The sequence below is a fragment of the Zonotrichia albicollis genome, chromosome 10, assembly GCF_047830755.1.
Source record: "Zonotrichia albicollis isolate bZonAlb1 chromosome 10, bZonAlb1.hap1, whole genome shotgun sequence".
NCBI classification, from domain to species: domain Eukaryota; kingdom Metazoa; phylum Chordata; class Aves; order Passeriformes; family Passerellidae; genus Zonotrichia; species Zonotrichia albicollis.
In genome coordinates, this window is record NC_133828.1 from 28,642,530 (window position 1) to 28,668,177 (window position 25,648).

At 35.3% G+C, this 25,648-nt stretch overlaps 1 protein-coding gene across 7 annotated transcripts in view; it reads left to right on the forward strand.

Annotated features, from left to right (window-relative positions):
* The window catches only part of LOC102060500 (sodium channel protein type 2 subunit alpha), a 66,959-nt gene that overhangs the window by 15,642 nt on the left and 25,669 nt on the right, over nt 1-25,648 (forward strand). For 4 of the 7 annotated variants that reach the window (XM_074548579.1, XM_074548581.1, XM_074548578.1 and 1 more), the window contains 15 exons: nt 3,046-3,163; nt 4,039-4,129; nt 5,714-5,842; nt 6,350-6,441; nt 7,465-7,737; nt 8,041-8,104; nt 8,979-9,120; nt 9,251-9,457; nt 12,376-12,675; nt 16,181-16,534; nt 17,419-17,551; nt 18,249-18,487; nt 19,616-19,789; nt 21,036-21,392; nt 22,307-22,792. In XM_074548579.1, the coding sequence (XP_074404680.1) occupies nt 3,046-3,163; nt 4,039-4,129; nt 5,714-5,842; nt 6,350-6,441; nt 7,465-7,737; nt 8,041-8,104; nt 8,979-9,120; nt 9,251-9,457; nt 12,376-12,675; nt 16,181-16,534; nt 17,419-17,551; nt 18,249-18,487; nt 19,616-19,789; nt 21,036-21,392; nt 22,307-22,792 (3,159 nt within the window). Of the gene's footprint in view, nt 1-3,045; nt 3,164-4,038; nt 4,130-5,713; nt 5,843-6,349; nt 6,442-6,537; nt 6,630-7,464; nt 7,738-8,040; nt 8,105-8,978; nt 9,121-9,250; nt 9,458-12,375; nt 12,676-16,180; nt 16,535-17,418; nt 17,552-18,248; nt 18,488-19,615; nt 19,790-21,035; nt 21,393-22,306; nt 22,793-25,648 lie in introns of all 7 variants that reach the window. The other 3 variants (XM_074548575.1, XM_074548574.1, XM_074548577.1) reach the window with 3 other exon arrangements.

The window sequence follows — 25,648 nt, forward strand, 5'->3', positions numbered from 1 at the left end:
TGTATAGCTATAGGACATATGCAAACATATATATGGAATATTTTTATCTCTATACATGTAGCATAGAGATTCTGTAAATGTTGGCTCATATGAAACTACCACAATGCAAACAATTGCTTGAGGTGCTTGGGTTTTCTATGATACATCTCTACTGCAGAGCTGTCAATTAGAAGTCTCCAGAAGACCACGGAAAACCTTTGAGGAAGGAATTGAAAAAATACATTTTTGGTGTTCTGAAGAGTTTTCATACAGAAAGACCAGAGCAAAGAGTTATGAAATAAAAGCAATGCATCTAAGTTACACGTGTGAATGCAACATACGCAAACTCCTAATAGAGGTGCATTTCCCTTCCAATTTGCACAGCCATGCACAGTCTTCCTTTTCACATGATCCGCAAATGAGGGACTCAGAGATAGAAAAGGTAGTTCAAACAGATCCATTCAAGTAAAAAGTCTGAATTTTTACAAGTCAGGATCTGCAGTAGAGTGCATGGGTTTTGGTCTTGTAGCAATGATGCTTACAATTGGAAGCGGACGGGTGTTATTTGAGCTAAGGGAAAGACAAGGAAAAAAACAAGTATATTTCCACAGCTGGGATTAGTTGTAGTCTGTTTTAAAATCCTCCAGGGTCTGAAATAGTCTCAACCTGGGAACAAGTAAAAGTACCTTTGGTCCTGCACTGATTAGAGAAAGTACAGGTGGCAGTTAGAGCCAGTTTTCCCCTATGATCTTGTTTATTTCTGTTTGCTCCTTTGGCAGCATCAAGAGGTTCTCTCAGTTTCTGATAGACTACGAAGTGTTGTGGTGAGGACAGTGAAAGAAGATGAACATCCCTAAATTAAAAAATGCAGGTGTTTTATGGAGAGGTACTTGGGACTATCTTTTCCCATCTCTCTGAAACAGAAAGAACTGGACACAGTTGCTCTCTTGATGGCTTGAAGTTTTCCAGGCTGTCATCAAGATAAGAAATTTGATCTTGACCTACTATAAAAAATCAAGGCATAAAATACTTTAAACTCCAAAGAAACTTTTTTTGATAGAAAAAAATAATGCAAATAATACTGTCACTTTTGTGGCTAAATTTGTGATTGCCTTTGGTTTGCAAAACAGGTTTTAAAATTATGGCCTCATTAATGGGAACAGAAAATAAAGCAGAATCTATATGCAACTGCAAAACCTAACAGTTGCCAAAGTTAAATAAACAGTGCTGTAGATAATACAAGTATATACATTATTAAGTAAATGTAAAGAAATTAAAGTTCAAAGAAGTAGCATTGCCAAGGGTTATTTAAATTTATATGGTTTGGGTTATGACAACAGTTCCATGGAAATTCTTACAATATAATGTCAGTACTAAACCCTTTTCTTGACTAGCTACAAAACTTCAGGAATAATGTTGCATAAGTGAGTTCAGGGATAAAGTTGTCTGAACAAGTGAAGTTTCAGAAAGCGTGGAAGTTCTGAAGTATAGTTTCTAACCTCTATTGATCAGAAAAAGTAGTCAGATTTTTTGGAACAAAAGTAAAAGTTCACACTAATGATGGACTTCTTAGTATCTGAGAACAATTAGTAACCTGTAGGATCTTTAGTCACAGGTGACATCTGTGTTTATATTACCTAGCAGTATAATTATGCTCAACAGAAAACAAATGGACACATTAAATCATGGTCTAGAATCAGTCATCCTTCCTCTGGTATATAGTAGAAACTACCCTTAATCATTGACTTGTCAGTGCAGAGGAAATCATATGTGAATTTAGTCTGTCTTCAGGCTCAGCTGCAGCAGTGACCTTGGGACAGGCAACATCTTTCTAGCATTTCCAGCTGGGCGAAGGACTCTAGGGCAGGGAGAAATGCCAAGGAGTGTGTGTCCCTTCTCTGCCACCCTCAGTGTTAGCTTGATGTTTTTCTGTGAGCCTGCTCACCAGCAACACTTCTTTACCTATTTTCTTTCCTGCTGTGGAGTGGTTTACTTTCCTTCCCTGAGATTGCTGTCCAAGCAGGCAGTAAAGGCCACAGAGAGGGCAGAATTTTTCTGACCACAGCCAAGTTTTTACAGAGAATGGAAATCAACATGGAGAACAGTGATACTTTATAGCTCTGCTGAGAGTGTAACAAAGACTCTATTATGGTAACATAAAGCAGAGCCATTACCATCGAGGAAGAGCAAAAGGAATGAAGAATAGTTATGTCCTGAAGAAATTTCAAGCAGAACCAAAGATGCAAGTAAACCTCATTCATAGACAAATAGACTTAGGCAACGACTGCCCACAGAAACAGAATAAACTGAACACAAACCATAGGTTTATTGGACCAAGTTTTAAAAGATAATCACTAGCTAAATTTTCTGCTCGCATATAGGGAAAGTAAGAGCACATTGTTAACAAGCAAACCAGAATTAATTTTTTTTTAGATTTGTTGCCATAGGATGCCAAACCCTGGCATCTGTTTGTCTCACACTACTCAGAACTATGTTAGCTGGCAATAGTATTTAAAATAGAAAATTAAAGCAAATTTTTAATTTGTGAATGATTTGTAATGACAATTTCTCCTTATCACTATACATATGTGTGTATATAATTCTGTCAAGTATTTGTTCCAAATACAAACTGCCATTTAGAATTGTCCTTTTGCTATTTTGGTTTTGTTTGTGTTTGCTCACAAGGTGGAATACATTTGATAAATTTGAATCACTTTAATCAAAGACTTAATAAGAAATAAAATTGAAATATTTTAGTGGCAAAATAATGCATTTTGCTTTTATTGATAAACTGCTATTGTTTTTTGTAATTCCCACAAATTTTAATTAGATCATAATTTAGTTCACATGCTGGAAAATTTTGCAATTTGAGAATTGGCTGTGGAAAACTTACTCCATTGCATTAATAGGAATAAGTTATTTTTGTACTACAGGTAGCCATTAGAATGGAACTTGTATCTCTCAGGTGGCAAATGGAAATTTATAGTAAGAGGTGAAGATATATAAGATATATATGTAGCCAGCACTGTATTTTAATTTTGTATTTCTTTTTTTTTTTTTTTTCAGACTTTCATAGTATTGAATAAGGGAAAAGCAATTTTCCGATTCAGTGCCACATCTGCCTTGTATATTTTAACTCCTTTTAATCCCATCAGAAAAATTGCTATCAAGATTTTGGTACATTCATATCCTTTTTTCTTAATATTGATTTAAGCGTTGCTATTTAAAAATACTTAATGAGTGAAATAATACTTTTCATGTGGATCTACAAATTGTGTCCATGGGAGTGAACTATGCTAAAAAAAATACATGTTGCTCACATTTAAAAAAGGAGCAATATCACATGTGAATTGCAGTATGATCTTCATCCCTGCCGAGAGAATTCTCTACTGAACCACCTAAATCTGTCAGAGTTTAAATATCAGGCTTTATATCTAAAAGGAGACCTGATCCCATACTGAGCCCTGCAGCTAAGGCCACATTAGTAACAAACCATTGCACTTGAACATATCTAAGGTCACACTTTTAGCAAGACCAGTAGTACTATTCATGAACTAGACTCACTTAGCAAGGACAAAAGAGCATGGGTAAAGAGCAGCTTTTTCAGCATTGTGTTTTCAGCATTGGGATAGGTGTTCTATAAAAGATTTGGGATAAAGGAGAGTATTTTCAAATATGCTTCAATCGTGTTCAAAGGAAAACTCAGGCCTAAACAACCAACCTCTGACTAAAGATCTTTTAGAATGATCCAACCAGCTGTATTAAATGAGTACATTTGGGTAGTCATTTCATGATTTACAGAGTTAAAGATATGTTTAAACTTAATTTAAAACCTGCTATACTTACAAAAGTATTGCATTTTTTTATGGAAATACACCATAATATGCCAGATGACATACCATTTAAAATGCATAATTTTATGTGCAAAGCTTTGTTTTTAGGCTTTAATTGGAGTGTGATGTTATCTGTACACATTTGTAAGCACTTAATATTTTTAAGTTATTTCAGTGTTACAAAGGTGTTCTGCTTTTTTGACTTATGTGCCTTAACTATAACCTACATTATTCAGCATGCTTATCATGTGCACTATTTTGACAAACTGTGTATTTATGACCATGAGTAACCCTCCAGACTGGACAAAGAATGTAGAGTAAGTTAAACATTTTTACTTCTTTATTTTTAGATCTTTGTTTTTGTGTGACTCCAAACAAGAAGTATTTATTGAAATGTGAATGCCAGAATGGGCTTGTCCAGAGTCAGGAAGAATCAGATTTCATGAGACCATCAATATCTTTCCCATTTCCTCCTGAACAACTTAAATGTTTTAGGAGTAACACCATGTTTGCTAAAATTATGCCTGAGGAATATCTGAACTTCTGCTGTGCAGTAAAAACAGGAGGTCTTGTCCTTGGATATTCTGAGCTGTAAATCAGACAGGGAGCTACAGATGTGCATGTAAAATTGTGCATGTAAAATTGTTGCCATACCTTGCTTGAGTATCCATGATGTCATCACAGCGGGACTTTTATCGTGCCTTGCTGGTTTGACCTCATTAGTGCCTGCCACAAGAAGGATACACAGTCCACAAACTGCAAGGAACTCAAACTGCTGAGGAAAGGGCCATACCTATGAAAGAGCAACAAATAGCTGACCTAAATAAGGAATATTTCTCTTTCTTGTTCATGGTTATAAATGCATAATTATTCTCTAACAAAATACAGATACATGTTTTCCTCTGAAATACTGTAGAATCATAGAATGGTTTGGGTTGGAAGGGATCTTAGAGACCATACAGTTCCAACCCCTGGCATGCAGGGACACCTTCCACTAGGTCGTGTTCCTCAAAGCCCTTTGTTTTTATTTGAAATACTATTCATGGAAATCCTGCTTCTAATCACTTGTTGCTTCTTTTCTTCCTTTTCTCAAAGAGCCATTACTGGTTTTTATCTATTTATTTATTTCTCTGCACTAATTAACCTTATACTGAACCCTGTTTAGAAACCACTGCCCTTAACCCATTCCCAGTCAACAGTGATGATGGCTTGTTAGAGTTGCAGAGAGTCTGAAAGGAGAGCGGTAGGGTCTGTAGGTAGAGCTCCTTTATTCTGGAAGTCCACAGAGATCCAAGTGGGTCTCAGGAAGTGCCTGCATTATGCTGGTTATAACTGACTATGTTGTTAAGTGAATAGCTGTTCCCACACCAGGTAAGCTGGTAATCATGCTCCCCATCTTTGAGAATAATAGTCTAGGCATGCTTTCTTATATTTGATGATTATTTAAGAAATAAACATGTAATACAGCATTAGTATAGCTATTATCCAGAATTGATTTTTACAAAACTCTCTGATTTAGACATAAAAAAAAATTCTTCAGTTTTTGTAACACTTAGACATCTACCTGATTTATGAATGCAAGCAAAGAGGCAACCCTGTGAGTGCCAAAGAATGTACATATAAATATCAAAGTCTGAAATGTTTCCATAAATACTAGAATCAGAAATTATTTGTAAGTACAATAACTGAGATTAAACCAACCTTTTAGAAAATGAGTAGCATATATATCATGTTCAAATTTCAACAAAGACTGAACAGCAACTACAATATTTAGGGCAAGTGAAGTTAATAATTTACTCCTTTCACTTCTAAGTACTTTTTCTTCTAAGTAATCTTTGCTAAAGAACGGCACTATCTGTAAGCATGCAAAAATCCATTATTCCTGCTCTGATGATTTTCAGGTACACTTTCACTGGAATTTATACCTTTGAATCACTTATCAAAATTCTTGCAAGGGGCTTCTGCTTAGAAGGTTTTACTTTTCTGCGAGATCCATGGAACTGGCTTGACTTCAGTGTCATTTTAATGGCGTAAGTGGTTCAAGAACTTTTTAAGCTTATAGGGCATGAAATTAGTGGTAAATATTATTTTAATAAATGTATTTACTTAAACATATTTAATTTTTGCAACCTTTGAAGCTTAGACACTGTATAACACATTTTAGTATTCATAAATCAAAGTAAAATACAGCAGAAACTGAAATGGAGTGTCAGCCATTAGTGTAATTCCTGCTGAGGGACACTAATTTCATGGCCTACATTTTTCTGCTCACCAGAAATGAAGCCATCCCTTTGACTTCATGTTACCGTCCCATTACAAGCTAATTAGTTTAACTAGATGTTCAAATACAAATCAGTGAGTTTCACTCCAATGACATTTAAGCAAAATTGATGAAAACAATTATTAAAGTGAAATGTACTGAAGAGACAGGTAAATTCTGAAGTATGATTGCTAGTATTGCCACAGAGGTTTTGAAGACCCACATAATTAGTATAAGCTCTGCCTCAATTCTGAATAACTGTGATTTAATCCTACAGGTATGTAACAGAATTTGTAAACCTAGGCAATGTTTCAGCTCTTCGAACTTTCAGAGTATTGAGAGCTTTGAAAACTATTTCTGTAATTCCAGGTAAGAAGTAGTTGGTGTCAGGTGTTAGGCCCCTCGTATCTCCAACTGTTATTTGTGTGCTGTCATTGTGTTTGTGTGTGAACTCCCCTATTACAGATATGTGACAGAGTTTGTGGACCTGGGCAATGTCTCAGCGTTGAGAACATTCAGAGTTCTCCGAGCTTTGAAAACAATATCAGTCATTCCAGGTGAGAGCGAGGTTAAACACCGAGGCTGACTTTCGTTCCATTGAATTCACTTCCTGTGAGCATAAGTCTTGCTGTTTGCTGCTCATGTTGCCAAAAAAAAAAAAAAGAAATAAAAAGGCGTGGATCATTAACTTAGTTTATGATTCTTTGCCTTTTCAGCATTAGCTTCTTTTATTTTGCAAAATCAGCCTTTGAGTTTAACAGAGTCTTGCATGAAACACAAAATATGAGGCCTCTGGGTTATTTTGCTTTGTTTTTCTGCATTTTATTGTGACAAATTGTCTCTACATTACAAAAGCTTAGTGCTATGGCATTCTTGGTTATGAAATTTTTCCTTTTTTTGACTACTTAAAAATGACATTAGTCTTAAAAATAAGCAATTAACAACAAAAGAAGATACCAAAAAGGAAAGAAATGATGCACAGGAAAATTTATCAAATGCAAACTATTTTTTCATTCTAAATTACCAGCAATTCTATCTCATGCTGCTTTGCACTGTCACGAAGTCATGTCTAGAATTAACTGGCAACTGAATTATTTGGAGTATATTTAATGCAGAGAAAAATTAGTAAATGCAATCAAATCTGTACCAGGAAAGCATGATTGATAAAGTTTCCTGCTTGAGAATATTATATATTCAGTTTATTGGAATATATGTACATTGCATATTCATAAAAATGAATCTTTTTCATTCATCTTCACAAGCTCTGAGGCTGCACATGAAGCTTTACCTTTTAAGAAATAAAAAATATTTAAATGTCTGCATGGCCTCTTTAATTATATGGGAAGGGCAAAGATACTCTTTGATAATTCTATGGACCTTTTCTCTTTGCAGGCCTGAAGACCATTGTAGGAGCCCTGATTCAGTCTGTGAAGAAGCTCTCGGATGTGATGATCCTGACTGTGTTTTGTCTGAGTGTATTTGCGCTGATAGGGCTGCAGCTGTTCATGGGCAACCTAAGGAATAAATGCCTGCAGTGGCCTCCAGACAATTCTACTTTTGAGATAAACATTATTTCCTACTTTAACAGCACAATGAATGAAAACGGTACTTTTGTTAACATGACAGTGAGCACGTTTAACTGGAAGGATTACATTGAAGATGAAAGTAAGAATATCTGATATAACTATTTTAATATATTTATGACTAAAATGTGTAATTCTTTGTGACCAAGTAAAGAACATTGAGGGGTTTATATTTTTGACTTATGTAGAACTGATTACAGTCACTGATTTGCAGAGATCAAATACATACAATAAAAAATACAGCAACCAGGAAGGCTCCTAAACAAGCTATAAAGGGATCAATAGCTAGTTACTATGATTAAGCACAATTTATTTTTATTTTACATTGTATTGCTTTCAGGTTTATTTGATCTATTCATATATGTTTCTAATGCTTTCTACACAGCTCATTTTTACATTTTGGAAGGACAAAGAGATGCCCTACTTTGTGGTAATAGCTCTGATGCAGGGTAAGACCCTTTCAAACATTCTGTGTTATGCTCTGTAGGAAAAGAAATAACATGAGATCTAGTTGCAACTCCATATTTAGCAGGGTTACAGAACTTACGGAGTTTTGTAGCTAAGTGAAAATTTCTTACTGAAGTCAAAATTTTTTACACTCTGGCTAAACCAAATAGCAATTAACAGCCTTTTTTCTGCTTGATTGGAAAATGAAGTTGGTATTATTGATGAGATCAGATTTTTTTTAAAGTTTCCTTTGATGATTTACTGATTGAAGAAAACAGGAGGAAACAAAAGTTAAAAGTGAGAAAGAGAAAATGGAAAATATCAAGAAAGTACAGCAGTGACTTCATAGTTCATGACTGAATCTATTTTTCAAGCCTAACTCTCACTTTTGGCAAATTCTGCTATTTACATGTGCCAAATTATATGCCTAGAATTGTTAGCTGAACTTGGATGCCTGACTGGCAGCAGTGAAGAGGTTTACTAAAAATATACATATCAATATTATTGAGGGAAATCCCTAATACTACAATTGGATGTAGCTAACAATATTTTTTAATCTGTCTGTAACCTTAACAACATTTTAGCAATTATTTCTGCCAGGAAATAATTAATTTGGAATAAAGATTCTATTTGCAAAATGTAATTGAGGAGAATTTTAATATTAAGGTAATTTCAACCCGGTGAGTGGATGAAAAGGATATCTTTCATTTACTATGCTATTAATTAAATTCTTGGGAATTTTCTTTTCTGATTTAATTTAATTGTAATTTGTGGATTTTCTGTTGAAAAATAATGCATAGTCTTCAAAAAATAATATGTATTTTCTAGAAGGGAATAAAAGTTTTGACTAAGTCCTCGTGTTTGATTTTCCCATAGGCAATGCCCAGAAGGATATATATGTGTGAAAGCGGGCAGAAACCCCAATTATGGCTACACAAGTTTTGACACCTTCAGCTGGGCTTTCTTGTCACTATTTCGGCTAATGACTCAGGACTTCTGGGAGAACCTCTATCAGCTGGTAAGAAATTATTATGACATAAATAGTAAATTGTTGGTGATGTCCAAAAGCACATAAATAGGCTTGTCTTTGCATGAGCTGAAAAAGATAAGTTGTGGGATAATACATAAATGTGCTTTCTACTCTCTAGACACTGCGTGCTGCTGGGAAGACATACATGATATTTTTTGTTCTGGTGATTTTTCTGGGCTCTTTCTATCTGATAAACCTGATCCTGGCTGTGGTGGCCATGGCCTATGAAGAACAGAACCAGGCAACCTTGGAAGAAGCAGAGCAGAAGGAGGCAGAATTTCAGCAGATGCTGGAACAACTGAAGAAGCAGCAAGAAGAAGCTCAGGTGATAATAGAAATTGTACTTTCTGAACAACCTTGTTCCTAAGGCAAGGAAAAAGATCTTTTATGATTAAGAACACAAACAAATTGTGCAGTGAATTTAAGAAAATAAAAGGTCTTGCATGTTTACCATGCAAGTTGTAAAAGTGGAAATAGCCAATGAAAACCAGGAACTAACCAAATAGTAAAAAAAGCAAGCTAATGGTACAGAAAAGAATGTTACTTCATTCATGAAATGACTGTAAAAGTAAAATGTTTTTCATAAGAGGGCTCTAGAAACCTGATTTAAGTAGTCATAAATAATGGTCCTTTTACGTTACAGATCTTATAAATAGCATGAAAAATGCTATTTATCTATCTATCTATTTATTTGTCTAGTGATGTTACTTTTGGTTTACATCTCAGTTAAAATTGCCAGCCGTGATGTACTTAACAATTCCCCCCAAATATTCATCAAATAGAGAGAAGGATTGTAATCAGTGTTCTTCTAGGTTTCTATCCAGCAAAATTAATTTAAAAATCTCTAATTGACACTGTAGTAAATTAGAAGTTTATGTATTCTTAGAACAGACAAGCAATATTCAAAACCAGCAATGAGCAATATTCAATGAGCAATATGAGCAATATTCATAACAAAGATATTCCTTCAGAATTCTTTTCAAGTAATCTTTGTTTCCTTTGAAAAGAAAATTATTTAAAGTTTTATGAAAAAAGGCATTTTAGTAGATACTTTTGTGAAAGCTTTTCTTATCTGAAAGTAAAATATATGCAGGAGTTCAGGTCTGTGAGTCAGCCATCTGTTTAATTTCTGGGCTGATTTTCCACTGCTTTTCAAACAGCATTTAGTCATTTTCAACAGGACAGTGTGTATAAAATGCTAGCAAATTTGAAACTCCTATGAAACTCTATTTTTGGTAATACTTTACAGGTACTTTCTCTGAGTTAGAATGACTCCATAAAGTGCTAACAAAAAGACAAACTCTCTGTCTTTTGCTTGAAAAGAAACCTTTATGTATGACTTGTGAAATCTCATTAGCATATATTTATTTTAGTCAGTAAACTTTATCCCTTCCAAATTACTAAAGAAAGAGTAGAATCCTGCAAAAATCAAATTTAGAAAGGTGGAATGTCAGTAAAGTGCATATTGCTGGGTTTTTCTTAAATCTGGTGTTTTTATGCCTTAAAGGCACTAAATCACATTATACTGAAAGATATCAGCAGGCTCATCTAGATGTTTGTGTATCTGACAGTGGGGGGAAATGAAGCTGACCCAGACTTAGAAAGAATAGATTAAGAAACAGAGACTATAATAAGGCTGAATAAAGACCCTGGAAGTGATCTTTTTTTTTAATGAGTGACCACTACATTCATTATAAGTAAAGCATTATTATAGTCAGGATCTCTTTTGTTTGTGAAAATATTAGATGAAAGTAGGCAGTACAAGGTGGATCACTGAAGTGTTGAATTAGTTGCTAAGGGAGAAATTAGTTTGGGACCCATCTCTTCACTCCTTTGACACCAAACTTATTCATCCACAAACTTAAGTCATCACAGTGGTCTTTGGATTGCTCCACTTGTTTGACCTTTACTTCTACTATATGAAGTAGATGGGTGATGACTCAGCATCTGCTGCCTTTGTTTCTCTTAGAGTCTTTGAAGGATGATATACTGGAACCAGTATGACAAAATTTTGAGTATTGCTTTTTTATTTTATAAACCCTTCAGAATCCTCTTAATACTCCATTTAGCAGAAAAAGTCTGTATCAAGTCAACTTGTATAGCATGGGTTGTATATTGTGGCAAAGATATTAATTCATACTATGAGCTTTCAAACTATCCTTTCCTGCTATAAACAGGTATGTCATCATTCCTGAAATACTTGGCATTGAATATAATATGTTTAGCTGGATAATTACTAGTCATCTTTGTTATATAACTCTAGTCTCTTGCCATTTATCATACCACCCTTTTATGTAAGCTATGAGCAGCCTATCATCTCCCTAAAGATATTTCCACTACAGAATTTCATCGCAATCTCCCACGGTTCTTTTGAGGAACAGCACTGGACATACTCTCAATTCTTTTTTATTTTCATGACTAAAAGAACCTTTCTCTAATGAAGCAAAACAAGTAGGCTGACCACTGTAGTTAAAGATACTGGTCCTGAATTTTGGGATGACTCTGCTCCAGTAAGTCATCTCACCCCTTTCCACAGAGAAGAAATCTAAACCTATTTTCTTCTCTCAGGGTGTAGCACCAACAGGAAATAAATGTATCTTTGCATATCTGTAAGAAAGACTTAGAGTGCAGATACAGTGAGACATATGGAGGGGAAATGTGAAGAGGGAGGAAGGACTTGAAGATGTGTCTAGGGGTTGTGCCTGGTACCAGAAAAGGCAGAAGGAAAGTAAAGAGAGTATTCTTGCTGTGAGGACAGTGAGGAAAGGCTGGATTCAACTGCTTTCAGGGTGCTAGCTGGATTTGATATATTAACTCACTGGATGAATGTTAGGCATTAGTTTTGTCTGTAAGAGCTCAGAAGAGATCCGCTGAATTAGACTATGATGTGGGGCTTTTCTAAAGTGAAAATGGAATAACAGGTCTGAAATACATGAAAAAGCACTATGTTAACAGTTTTAAGACTCCTTTATTTCAGACAAATGTCTTGTGCAGCAATTATTTAACAAATAGTGTAGCTATTGTTCTGCCAAAGTTGGTGCTTAAATAACTCTTGCTGCAAAACAGTGAGGAGCTGTACAACTCAATAGTTTGTCTTCAGTACAATTAGTTTGGGTATATTTACACACTCAAGAGTGTATGAAGAGCATTATTATCACAGTGATAATAAAAAACAGTTGATAAAAGACCATAAAATTATTCTTTCTTGGCCTACTAAGAATGCCTTGCTTTGTAACCTGACAGACAACAGCAGCAGTAGCAGCGGCATCGGTTGCATCAAGAGATTTCAGTGGTGTAGGGGGATTAGGAGAACTCCTGGAAAGCTCTTCAGAAGCATCAAAGTTGAGCTCAAAGAGTGCTAAAGAAAGAAGAAACAGAAGGAAGAAAAGAAGACAGAAAGAAATGTCTGAAGCAGAGGACAAAGGAGATATCGATAAGTTCCCCAAGTCTGAATCAGAGGACAGTATCAGAAGGAAAAGTTTCCGCTTCTCCACAGAAGGAAGTCAATTGACATATGAAAAAAGGCTCACTTCTCCTCACCAGGTACATCATTCTATTTTACTAAATCACATGTGTCTACTCTACTTTTATTTTCACTGATATTACAGCAAGTTTACATATTGGAAGTTATGAAAATGGTAAGGGAAGGAAGTGGTAGTACCATTCACAGTGTAAGTTTGAGATGGTTTGACCCATTCTATTAGGGATAAAAACAACATATCAAGAATACTTATAAACTTAGTTAACACTTTTCTGAAAATGTATTTCTGAGGATGTGTCTAGTAGACAGGAGAAAGAAAGATTAGTATTCATATATATGCATTAATGGACCATACATTTTCTGTTCTGGATCCATTTCAAAACTATACAAATATGTCAGCTTTTTAGCAGACTGCAACATCAAAATACTCTGCACAGGAAATCCCACATTACTGTTAATTTCTATTATTTTCCTTAATTAGCTTCTTTAATGTGAAATAATGAGAAAACTAGCACTATAAGGACACAATAAGGAAAAACTACACGGGGATCTTCTGGGCCTGTATGTGTAGCAATTTAGTCATACTGATCTTTTTCATTAGAAATCATGATTTCATCATTCTCCTTGCATCCAGGAGAATAATTTTCGATCATAGGAAAACAAATTGTTTATGAAGGACCTCTGGAAATCATTTAATACAAAGTTCTATCTCTACTTCCATAAATCAAAGGGTCACTTATGTCACCCAAAGATATGCCCTCTGTATTTGGCACTGGTGAGGCTGCACCCTGAATCCTGCATCCAGTCCTGGGTCCCTCAGTATAAGACAGTCATGGAGATGCTGGAGCAGGTCCAGAGAAGGAAAGGTGAAGATCTAGAGAGTGAATTATGAGGAGAAGCTGAGGAAGCTGAGGGTATTTAACCCGAAAGAGTCTTGGGGGGTGCTTGATCACTCTACAAGTCCCTGAAAGATTGTGGCTGGGTGAAGGTCAGCCTCTTCTCCCAGGCAACCAGTGACAGGATAAGAGGAAATAGCCTCAAGATGGCCAGGGGAATTTGAGGAATTCCTCCATGGAAAGGATTGTAAAAAATCAGAATGGACTACCCAGGGAGTAGGGAGGTGGTGGAGTCAGTGTCCTTTGAAGTGCTCAAGAAATGACTGAACATAGCGTTCAGTGCCATGGTTTAGTTGACAAGGTGATGATCAGTCAAAAGGTTGGGCTTGATGATCTTGAAGGTCTTTTCCACCCAAAATGATTCTGTGCTATCTTGGCTTATTTCAAGGCTACAAACAGTTATGGCATTTTTAGAAAAAATCACTCAAAATGCATCTCTTCAAAATGATAATGTGTGATTTGAACCAATAGATGACTTTTACCTATGCATACCACCCAGGTTAGGAATAACTTCTTCATTAAAGATGCTCTTGAAAGATTTTTTGGGGCTTTTTTCAGTTGTAACAAAGCTTTGGGGCAAAAGTTGACAGCATACAACTAAAACTTAGGTGCCCCAAGAGCAAAAGAATTGCAAACAGTAGAATTGCTAAAGGAAGAGCTCATTTGTTTTGTTAACCATGGAGAATCTCCCTGGTGAGATAGAGTCCAGAGCATGAAACAGCGAGGCAGAATGGTAAGGGGAGATAATCTGCTCAGCTGGGCCCTGTAAGAGGTTTTGTCCTTTGATACCATATTCCATATGCAGATGAATGATGCAGTTTGCCAGAAAAATCAAACCTTCCTTTCAGTCCTTACTTTCTGATAGCATTTAGACACGTATATTTCTACCTCTGCATGTGTTAGAATTGCAGCCATTTTGGCTTAAATCTTTTGTCTCAATGCAGCAGGGACTTGCAGAACAGACATTACTTCTCCCAAATCCCTGAGGGGGCTGATCCAATTAGCTGTACTCAAAATGTGGCAACACATATTGGAAAGATTGGCCTGCAAATAAAACATAGCAGCCATGGGAACATTCTCTAAAAGAACAAGGCTATCACTGGTAGTCAGATGAAACCCTGGTGAGCATGTCATTTTTTGAAGGAGTGTACGTTGCCCAGATATATTTACAAGGAAATGTAAAAAGGGTGCAGTATTTAGTTTACTGTTTTATCAGAATTCAGTGTCATGTTCCATAGAAACTAGGGGTTTTTCTTAAAATTTTCTTTCAGTATAAACAAAACAGCACTTTTTCTCCAGCCAAGTTTACATAAATGGGTTAGCAAAATAATTTGGCTGGTATTTTTCAAGTAACTCAGCCTGAGGCTGACAGCAAGCATAGAAAATTTCAGCCCAAACTATTAAAATTTGGTGTAGCTGTAAGAGCAGCAAAAACCCCATCTCTTAATGGTAAACACCTGCCAGACTTTATAACAGGCAGTTCTACCAGTGCAGCACACACATAATATATGAATTTATACATCTCATGCATATACAGGGATACACGTGGGTTGATAGATGTATATTTGCAGTGTTTGATTTTTGAAATATTAACATAGGTTTATATAATATAGGATAGTTTTCACTTTCACTTTAATTATCCTGGGATCAAACCCGTTGCTATTATATATAAGGACTTTCCACCTGCAGAAATAGTGAAAAAGTGACAATAGTCTCAAACCAGGTTTTTGATGAACCAAGATGTGAAGATTTGCAAAAATGCAGAACTGAAGAAGGCTGAATGCCAGTTTACTTTTCTCCACAATTAGTACTCATTTTATTTATTCATGAATGCTGTTAATAAAATATGTAACAAGGGAGAAGAACACTTCATTAACTGGCTTCTACTGTAATTAAAAGATGAATTACCAACAACCACTGATTTCTTTTTCTCACTTGTAAGGGAATATCTTTAGGTAACAGTGTCCCTGGTGAATACTCTCTTTGAGTGGCCTGATAGCAAAGTGATACCTTCTGGCAGGTGTGTGCAACCTGCTATGGTCCCCGGAGAGCTATGTCTGAGAGTGCTGCTGCTGTATCTCCACAGCTTCCCCAGGCTGCCCCCTCTGTCTTCTAGATCCTGTTCCCTCACTCTTGAGCCTATTGGGAAGAGGTCAGTCAAGTTCCTTACATCAGTTTAGAGGGATTTCAATGGCAAACTTCAGATCACTTCTGCATCTACCAAATAAAACAGAATAAAGTGATGAGTGAGCATTATTAGTTGTTATCCCTAGGAATCCAGGGGATAAAGAAGAGAAGTGAAAGACTTTTAGCTCTGTACTGTAATTGAAGGAATAAAAGACAAGTACCTTCAAAATTTTGATAGTGATATTGAAAACTGTCTCCAGCACAGTCCATGCCAGTTCAGTGCACCTTCTTCACTCAGAACTGTTCAACCTTGCTTACGTCTTCTGCACAACTTTTCCTCAGTCATGCTACATTACCTTAAAAGAAATTTTCCCCTCTGCTTCAGGTCCCCTGGTGAACACATTCCCCTAGTGGACACACTTATACCATGGAAGAAAAAAGGGACTATCCTTCCTCCAGCACTGTAAATATTCTTTGAAAAGCCAAGAACTTACAACTTTAGTTCTGATGCTGTTTTGTTTGGTTTGTTTTAAATCTTTTACAGTCTTTGTTAAGCATTCGTGGTTCTCTGTTCTCACCAAGACGCAACAGCAAAACCAGCATTTTCAGTTTCAGAGGTCATGCAAAGGATATAGGATCTGAAAATGACTTTGCTGATGATGAACACAGCACTCTTGAAGACAATGAGAGCAGAAGAGATTCTCTCTTTGTTCCAAATCGACATGGAGAGAGGCGCAACAGCAGCATTAGTCAGGCCAGTGTGTCATCTAGAATGATACCAGCCCTTCCAGTGAATGGGAAGATGCACAGCACTGTGGATTGCAATGGAGTGGTTTCCTTGGTTGGAGGACCTTCAACTCTGACTTCACCTACTGGTCAGCTTATACCAGAGGTAATTGTAAGTAAGCCAGTATTTATTACAGTTTGGGTCAGACACAGAATTTTCTCTTATTCCTCATCTCTGCCTTCCTTATAATTTCTCAAAGAAATAATTTGCAATAGTTTCTAATGAAGACAACATAAAGGAAAAAAAAATCCTCAACCTCCTATGTCTAAGCCTTCATAAAGTCTGATATTCTTTCTTTCAGCAAGAGATCTACACATAGAAAAGAAAGATTAATTGAATTTGACAATTTGTACATAGTTTCGCTTCAACAAAGTAGATATTCAATATATAAATAAGGCTATAGCTCAGAAATATGTATAGGAAAACTCCTATAAAATGAAATAAAAGGTGGCTTCTACTGTCATGATAGTTATTAGAAATACTCCTTTCTGAATTCTTCTCAAGGACTTTTTTCTCATACCTTTCATGAGAAAAATATGTACAGTTCCTATGCACCTTTGAAATTATATAACATTTTAGTCTCAGTTTCAGACTTCTGTAAATTAAGATGTTCTTTCAAATATTCAAATAAGCAAGCCTTTTTCATCTATAGTAATTAAAAAAAAAATCTTATTATTACTATTACAATTATCACTATCAGGGAGGTACCAAGCAAAAATTTTGTTCAGCCAGTCATTTAAATGACTGAAGGTGAACCACCTTTAGTCCCACACTGCGTTGGTATTGGGTCCTGCAGTTGATTATTTGTACCACTGTAGAAAATTCCCACTGAGTCCTTCAATGAAGAAGAAATACTGACAAGAACAGAAATATTCAGTGAAAAACATGGTACATTGCACGCATCTGATTTGATTATCACTACAATATTTATGCAGTAAATACTGTTAATTGGCTGTTGAAAAGGATGGTCTAATTCCTCAGTATTTCATTTACAGGGCACCACTACAGAAACAGAAATAAGGAAAAGAAGACTGAGTTCATATCAAATTTCCATGGAAATGCTGGAAGAGTCTGCTGCAAGACAAAGAGCAATGAGCATAGCCAGCATACTTACAAATACAATGGAAGGTATTTAGTGCATTTTATCTGACAGGCAGTTCAGTGAAGTTCTGTTAACATGTACAGAGAAATTATTTACATAATTTTCTTTGTAAATGTGAAACTGGCATGTGGAATCTGAACATTAAATACAAAGGGCTTTTGAGAATTTCTAAGGTCATTTACACAATCTGAATGGTTAATCATGTTTCATGACACCTTCCAAAATATTACCTTTGTGGACTAATAGAGATAAAATAATAGTATCTAGGGGATTACCAGAGCCTCAAACAGAAAATATAGTATATATTACTGTAAGCTTCATAAAGGATTGGTATAAGTTTCATAAAGGATTCATGTTGACTTTTAATATCTGAAATTAAGATATCTGCTGTAAGCAAGTTAAGTAACCTAAACTAAATGTCTAGATTCTCCCTACTACACACAACCACAAATGTATTTGTCTTTCTCTCCTGGGAAAGACAAACACATTTCTCTCTTTAGACATTTATATCAGATGATTTACTCTTTAGTGAATAGACTTCACCATCCACTGGTGGTAGAGGATCTTAAATAAATTAAATGGCTTATTTTAAGGTAGATAAACATGGGAAATCTCATGTTAGTGAGAGCAGTTTATTTGATTGATATAATCTTCTCCCATATTTTAAACAAGAGCTTCCAGAAGATACATTTGTAATATTCATTTTTTCTAATTTTTTTTCAGAGCTTGAAGAATCCAGACAGAAATGCCCACCATGCTGGTACAGATTTGCAAATACATTCTTGATCTGGGATTGTTGGAGTCCATGGTTAAAAGTAAAGCATGTCGTCAATTTAGTTGTGATGGATCCATTTGTTGATCTTGCTATAACTATTTGCATTGTTTTAAACACCTTGTTCATGGCCATGGAACATTACCCAATGACAGAACAGTTCAGCAGTGTCCTTTCTGTGGGGAACCTGGTAAGTAGTTTGTCTAGCACTACTTAATGTAAAAATACCCCTTTCTAAAAGAAGAAACTTATAAATGTATTGCATTATTTTAAATTTATTCCTGAATATCTTTTTATAATCAGTTTAGAAATGGTACTTATGATTTTCACAGGTAAAAGGATTTTTTTACTGGAGCCTTTATTTTTCATGAATATATGTTTTTAACTAGTGTAATGGAATGACTGAATATGTGTGGAAGGGCAGTCTTCACTGGAATGCCAGATTTCTTGACATCTACCTTTAGTTTTTTCTTTCAAATGTTAAGGTAGATTATGCTATTTTTACCATGGTACTGATATATCATCATTTTTTTTCTGTATAAAATTGATAAAATATTCAAACTAATAATTTCTCTTGGCATTTTTTTTCAATTACACTGCAGTGAAAATACTTTTACAAAAATATATGCTCTCAAACTTTTTGTTGTGCTGCACCAACCACTGATCACTATGCACTGCAAGAAAGCGTTGAGTTAAATTCTGGACTTAAAAACACTAAGATGCATTGATAATTTCATATATAGCATTTAGAGATATTTCAAATAACATTATCACCCTGAAGTTCATTTTCCGAAAAGGAAATAGCCATCATACAGCATGGTAACTAGATGTGAAACCTCTATATTCTTACAAAAAGCATGGGACAAGAATCTACTAATTCCCCTGTCTTCCCCTGTCTATCTGTCAAGACAGACTTTAGAGAGTCTGTGCTTAGACAGTCTGACATTAGAGACTATCATCTTTTTAGACTGTAAGCTAGGAAAATACTTGCTGTCAAGTCTTCTTACTGGAACCATCCTCATCAAACAGGACTTAAAACACCAGGTCACATCACATCATCTGCTGAGCGGATAGTCCAGCACATACCAGGGAGCTGAACTGCTGACTGGTCAATAGCTCTTTATATGTTTATTAAATCTCTGTGCCACTATAAATCCTGATTTAGTTACTTGTTTTCAGTGTTTAGAAATACTTAGATGCCATTTGGAGATAGCAATCAGCTGTTTTTTATAGTAACAGGTAAGAGAACTCATTGGATTAAAAAAAAATTCCTCAGGTGTATAAATTTCGAATAACAATTCATTACATTTTGTTTTAGGTATTCACTGGGATATTTACAGCAGAAATGGTACTAAAGATTATTGCCATGGACCCTTATTATTATTTCCAAGAAGGCTGGAATATTTTTGATGGTATTATCGTTAGCCTTAGTTTAATGGAGCTTGGTCTTGCAAATGTTGAAGGATTATCTGTTCTTCGGTCATTCAGATTGGTAAATTCCTTGATAATTAAATATTTGCATGCAATTATCTCACTCAAGAAATAAAAATGCTGGTGCCTGCAATAATTACCATATTTTGTAAATATATATTAAATACTTTAATGAATCACATTATTTTTCATATGTGCCTAATTTGCAAGCCATGTTTGGTAAGTAAAAATTTAAGGTGTTTGACACCTTTTAGTATCAAATTATCCTATCAATCATCTATCCAACTGGTATCCCTTGCCAAAATAACACTAATAGCTACCTTTTAAGAATTTTGTGAATGTTTATACTGATTTAATTAAGAATAATAAAAGCTGAATATCTGTGAAAACATACATATTGTCACCAGCAAAAATAATAATGAAATTTTTAGTCTTTGTATCGTGAACATTACTTTGTGGTACTTGTAAAGAACTTTGGCAGATCCTCTCTTCACATTTATTTTAATGGGCACCAACAATAAACTTTTTGTCACTCCTTTACATATAACAGAATCATAACAAGCTGACTTTAAGATAACATTTAAATCAAAATATTATTGAACTCTACTAGAAATGTATTTTTTATAGCAACTAGTATAGTGCACAGACTAGTTTATGAATGTGTTTACTAGAGGTACAAGATTAATGGTTTAAAAGCCTTTATTACCAATAGTTACCACATTACTTGAAAACCTTATCTACTAATACACAGAGCAGGAAGAACTGACTTATTTAGCACTACTTGCAATGGTACCCAACTTCACATAACCTAATAGTTTGGGTAATGAATATTACTTTTAAGTTAATGTTTGTGATTTGAATGGGCATTGCAATGTCTGCATCGACTTAAGTTTTTTCTTAAAAAAAATGGCCTCTATCTAAGCATGGAAGGCCTAATGTGGTGCTGATGGAATATGGAACTAAGCCAGGAAAGGTGTAGTAACAGTGATGAAAAGTGTAGAAACTTCTAAAATGTCTTTATGAATTGTTCAAGAATGAACTGTAACTGGACATTTAAAAATAGTAAAATAAAATGTCATAAAACCACAAATTATTACTTTTTTTACTATGTGCATCACTGAAATGAAATTACAAACAATGCATTTTTGACAAATACTTCATGTTCCCTGCTTTATATTAAAATAATAATGTGGTACTACTGAAGAACAAATTAATCTACAGAAATTGGTATGCTCTGCTAAAAAACTTGGACCTATCTTCTATCTTGTAACTAACACTAAAGGTTCATCTGTGTTTTTGTTTTGCAGCTTCGAGTTTTCAAATTGGCAAAATCTTGGCCTACTCTAAATATGCTCATAAAGATTATTGGCAACTCAGTGGGGGCTCTGGGGAACCTGACCCTGGTGCTGGCCATCATTGTGTTCATTTTCGCTGTGGTTGGGATGCAGCTCTTTGGGAAGAGCTACAAGGAATGCGTCTGCAAGATCTCCAGTGACTGTGTGCTCCCTCGCTGGCACATGCACGACTTTTTCCACTCTTTCCTGATTGTATTCCGAGTGCTGTGTGGGGAATGGATTGAAACCATGTGGGACTGCATGGAGGTTGCAGGCCAAACCATGTGCCTTATTGTTTTCATGCTAGTCATGGTGATTGGAAACCTAGTGGTACGTGATGAACTTTTTTTTTAACATTAACTCTGATACAGATGTTCAGGAGTTCCAGCTAGGCAATGAAAATGTTCATTATCCTTCTGTTTGGAAATAAAAAAATTAATATGAATGTGCTAAATTTTGGGTAAAACCATTTGAAGATTCCCTTTTCCTCTTTTTCATATGTTTCTATACACTGAAGTACTCTTACTATGGGTACAAGCACTTAGAAGGAAACCAAAATGTCAGCTCCAACATCTTGTCATGGAAGCACTGCAGCTAATTTAGAGGTCCTGTTTAATTTTTAGTACTGAACTTTCTGGATTGTTTATGCATAAAAAACAAAAAAGAAACCCATGGTGATTTGCCATCCAGCTTAAAAAGGCGTAAAAAAGCTTCTAACTCAAGATTGTACAAGAAACCTTTAAAGTATAAATTCAAGCTGACAACTTAAAATGTAAAATTTCAATTGGAAAATATTGAATTGATGAGTACTTTCTATAAATAAGTGTTATAAAAGAGATGCACCATTTACACTTCTACTTCATTTTTAAGTTTCTTCTCCTGCTAAAATTTGCAGTCAAAATTTCCTGTCTAAATTCTCTTCCTTTAGTGATATTTTTAACATGTTTTAAATTTTTTATAAAATAGAATTCAAAATTTTTCTATCTTAGTCATTTACCTGACCTTGCAATCTTGACATTTTACCAGCAGAAAATTTGCAGAGCCCCAAAAAGTTATTTATGATCTGCAACCTGCTCTACCGATTTTTTTAGAATCATAGAATCATTTACATTGGAAAAGGCCTTTGAGATCATCAAGTACAACTGTTAACCTAGCACAAGTACAACTGTTAACCTAGCACTGCCAAATTTAACACTTCTGATATGATTGTATTTACTACATAGCTGTATTCTCTCATCTTTTAGGTATTGAACCTATTTCTGGCCTTGCTGCTGAGCTCTTTTAGTTCAGACAACCTTGCTGCTACAGATGATGATAATGAAATGAACAATCTCCAGATTGCTGTGGCAAGAATTCAGAAAGGCATAGATTATGTTAAAAAAAAGATACGGGAGTTCATCCGAAAAGCCTTTGTTAGAAAGCAGAAATCTTTAGAGGAAATCAAAGCACTTGAAGAGCTAAACAACAAGAAAGACAGCTGCATTTCCAATCATACTGCCGTTGAAATAAGCAAAGACCTGAATTATCTCAAAGACGGGAATGGAACCACCAGTGGTGTAGGCACAGGCAGCAGTGTGGAAAAATATGTAATTGATGAAAATGATTACATGTCATTCATAAACAACCCAGGCCTCACTGTGACAGTGCCCATTGCACTTGGAGAATCAGATTTTGAAAATTTAAATACAGAAGAATTTAGCAGCGAATCTGATATGGAAGAAAGCAAACAGGTAGGATTTTTCATATCTTAAAATTATTAAATTGTAGTCATACATTTATATGTTTTAGTTACATATTTAGAGGTTTTTTAAACTGTAAATTATCACATGTAATATATTTTATGTTTTAGAATTTTATGTATTATTCAAGAAAAAATATGTAATGGTATAGTAGAGGATCCTTAGAGTTTACATTTTTAGTATTTTGTTTATTAAAATTTGGAATATATTTTATTTTAAATATTAATATTTCTTTCACAGTTTTATGAGGCTTTAGTACTAGTAAACACTTGATAAAACATTTTTTCTGCATGTGATAAGAATGTATGGAATAAGAGTAGAAGGCAGAATGACCTTGTAATACAGATGCATGCAGAAAGAGCTTACTTGAAGTTGTTATGCTGTTATTATTGCGCAGAGTGGCAGAAGTTGGTCTAAAAAACCAATGCCATGTGTTTCAATATCTAAGTGGCTCAAATACCACAGTGAACAGGTGCTAATGGTATTGAGGAAAACTTTGTATATTGGGGTAGTGATCAATGACAAGCTAATAAATGCAGTAGCAGAATCTAATTATTTTCAGTGCCATTAGAAATTTGGGAACGTTGAGGTTTAAGGGATCAGGAACAATGGATAAATTTGTTTTCAATTAGATTAGTAGCTGTGATGTTATGTAATTACTCATTAGTCCAAAAGGGTTTGTTTACCATGAAGAAAGCTCTCCTACAAAGAAGCCCTGCATTCCTGACTTTATCATAGCTGTATATCTAGCATATCTGCCATAATTATGTATTCCTCAGCAATATCAAACTTCACCACATTACATTGATACACAGCCATGAGACAGTTAATCATGGTATGAGGGTTTTGCTAAAGAACATCAAGAGTGTGTGTTTATTTGCACCTGCAAAAAATGTTGCTCTGTGTAACAATTGTAAGATGAAGAGTTAAATATTCTATCATCTGAGTTGCTCAGTTATGAGACAAAGTTTCAGTGCAGATGTAAAAGATAGTACAGCAGTAGTGCTTATCCGTAGTAAATTTAGAATATAAGAGAGACAGGAAGTGTAAAGCAGTGTAAATTAAGAGATCAACTAGTATTAAAAAACCCCCAAAATATTAAGAGTAATTCTGGGTCTGAGAGTTAAGTATTTTTCATATAAGCTGATCTAATAAAATCTGGTTTTCATTTCCAATGAACCTTTTGCAAAGTTTTCTATGTCCTTTCATATATTCTGATGTTTTTTAAAATGACATTACACTATACATTTTCTTCTGTCCTTGTGGCTAACTTTGATAAATACAGAAATGAGTGCCTTCCTATTAACTCCAACAAGTTACAAGCCTAAAAATTTCCTGAATATGTTACTTTTTAAAAGGTTTGTAGTATGCATTAGAACATTGGGGGGGGCTGTGCAGATTCTGAATTTGTAGTTATGTGACATGTTATCCTCTGCACTGAAGGAACTTGGGAAGTTCCCATCCACACCTGGCTACTCTTTGCCAGTTTGCCTCAGAGAAGTTAGGTCACTGGTTGTGCCAGAGGTATTATTGCGTTATTTCTCCTCTAAGGGAGATTGAATGGCTCAGTTCACAATGTACTGTCATATATTCTATCAGAACAGCTGAGGAAAAAACTAAATGCAATGCAAAGGCAGAAACTCCTCTGCTTTCCGGGTGAATATGTGATGTATGTGCACTCCAAGAAAATGGAGTAAAAGCCCATTGTCAGTTGCCAATCACTTCTGAATGCCAATTTCAAGGTGACTTTCATAAGTCAATTTCTCTGCTCAACCACAGCTTTGCCTGGTTCAGGCATAGTATCTTTATCAGCTAAGGCCATCCTGAAGTTTCTGGACAGTAATAAATCAAAAGGGATTTTGCTCTTTTTTAATGGACTGGTATCTATATGTCTTCAGGAAGACAAACTAATAAATAAGCAATTTGACAGTGAAAATTTCAGGTAGCTGTAGGAAATCCAGCAGTAAATGATGGATGGTATTTATATTAAGAAATTGTGGAGAAGTTTCCAATAGGGTTAAGATAGGTTTAGGACTTGTATGCTGTTTCAGTATTTTCATAGACTGTACTAGTCAATACCATTGGGAAACTGAAACAATAATGCTTCCATCAAGTTCTGCTCACACACAACTCTCTATTGTTCAACTGCCTTACATGTATTCATACAGTGCAAATGTGCATATTGTGAACAGTAATCAGACAGTATCCTGAAAATTGTGAATTCTGTATTAATTTCATTTTCTCCTCTGGATTCCTTATTCCATTCCTTCTGGATGATTTCTATGGAAAGAATAAAGTGGGGTTATTTTATTGAGTGCATAAAAATCCACTGGATTTGGAAGTTCTGGCGTGTGACAGGAATTTGTGAAGTTTCCCAATCTTCTCCTACCAAGTCAAGAGTATTGCTGAATCTTTTGCTGCCTTCTGATTGTCTTTTGAGGAAGATAAAGAGCACATTGGTGCAGTGTTTAAGTTACCTCTCTAGAACAGTATACCATCACTTCCTTTGTTTTGCCTCTCAAGGGGTCCCACTGGGAAAACATTCCTGCTAGAAGGCCTGGTCTACAAAAGGAGGGGTAAGAGACGGGGCAGAACTTTCCCTGCCTTCACTGTGGCAGTACTTAGCACTTAAAGTACCCTGAGGAGGTATCCCCTATAATAACATTTTATTTAACCACAGAGATGTGGAAAGCTAGATCTGCACAAGAACTGTAAAATGAATTTTTTTTTCCTCCAGTGTCTTACTGACTGTCACTGATGTTAGGAGCAGAATGATTATTTGAAGTCTGTTATGCTAGAAGGGGGGCATAGCCTGTCTTTTCCTGAGGAATATACCAGGAGCAAGTA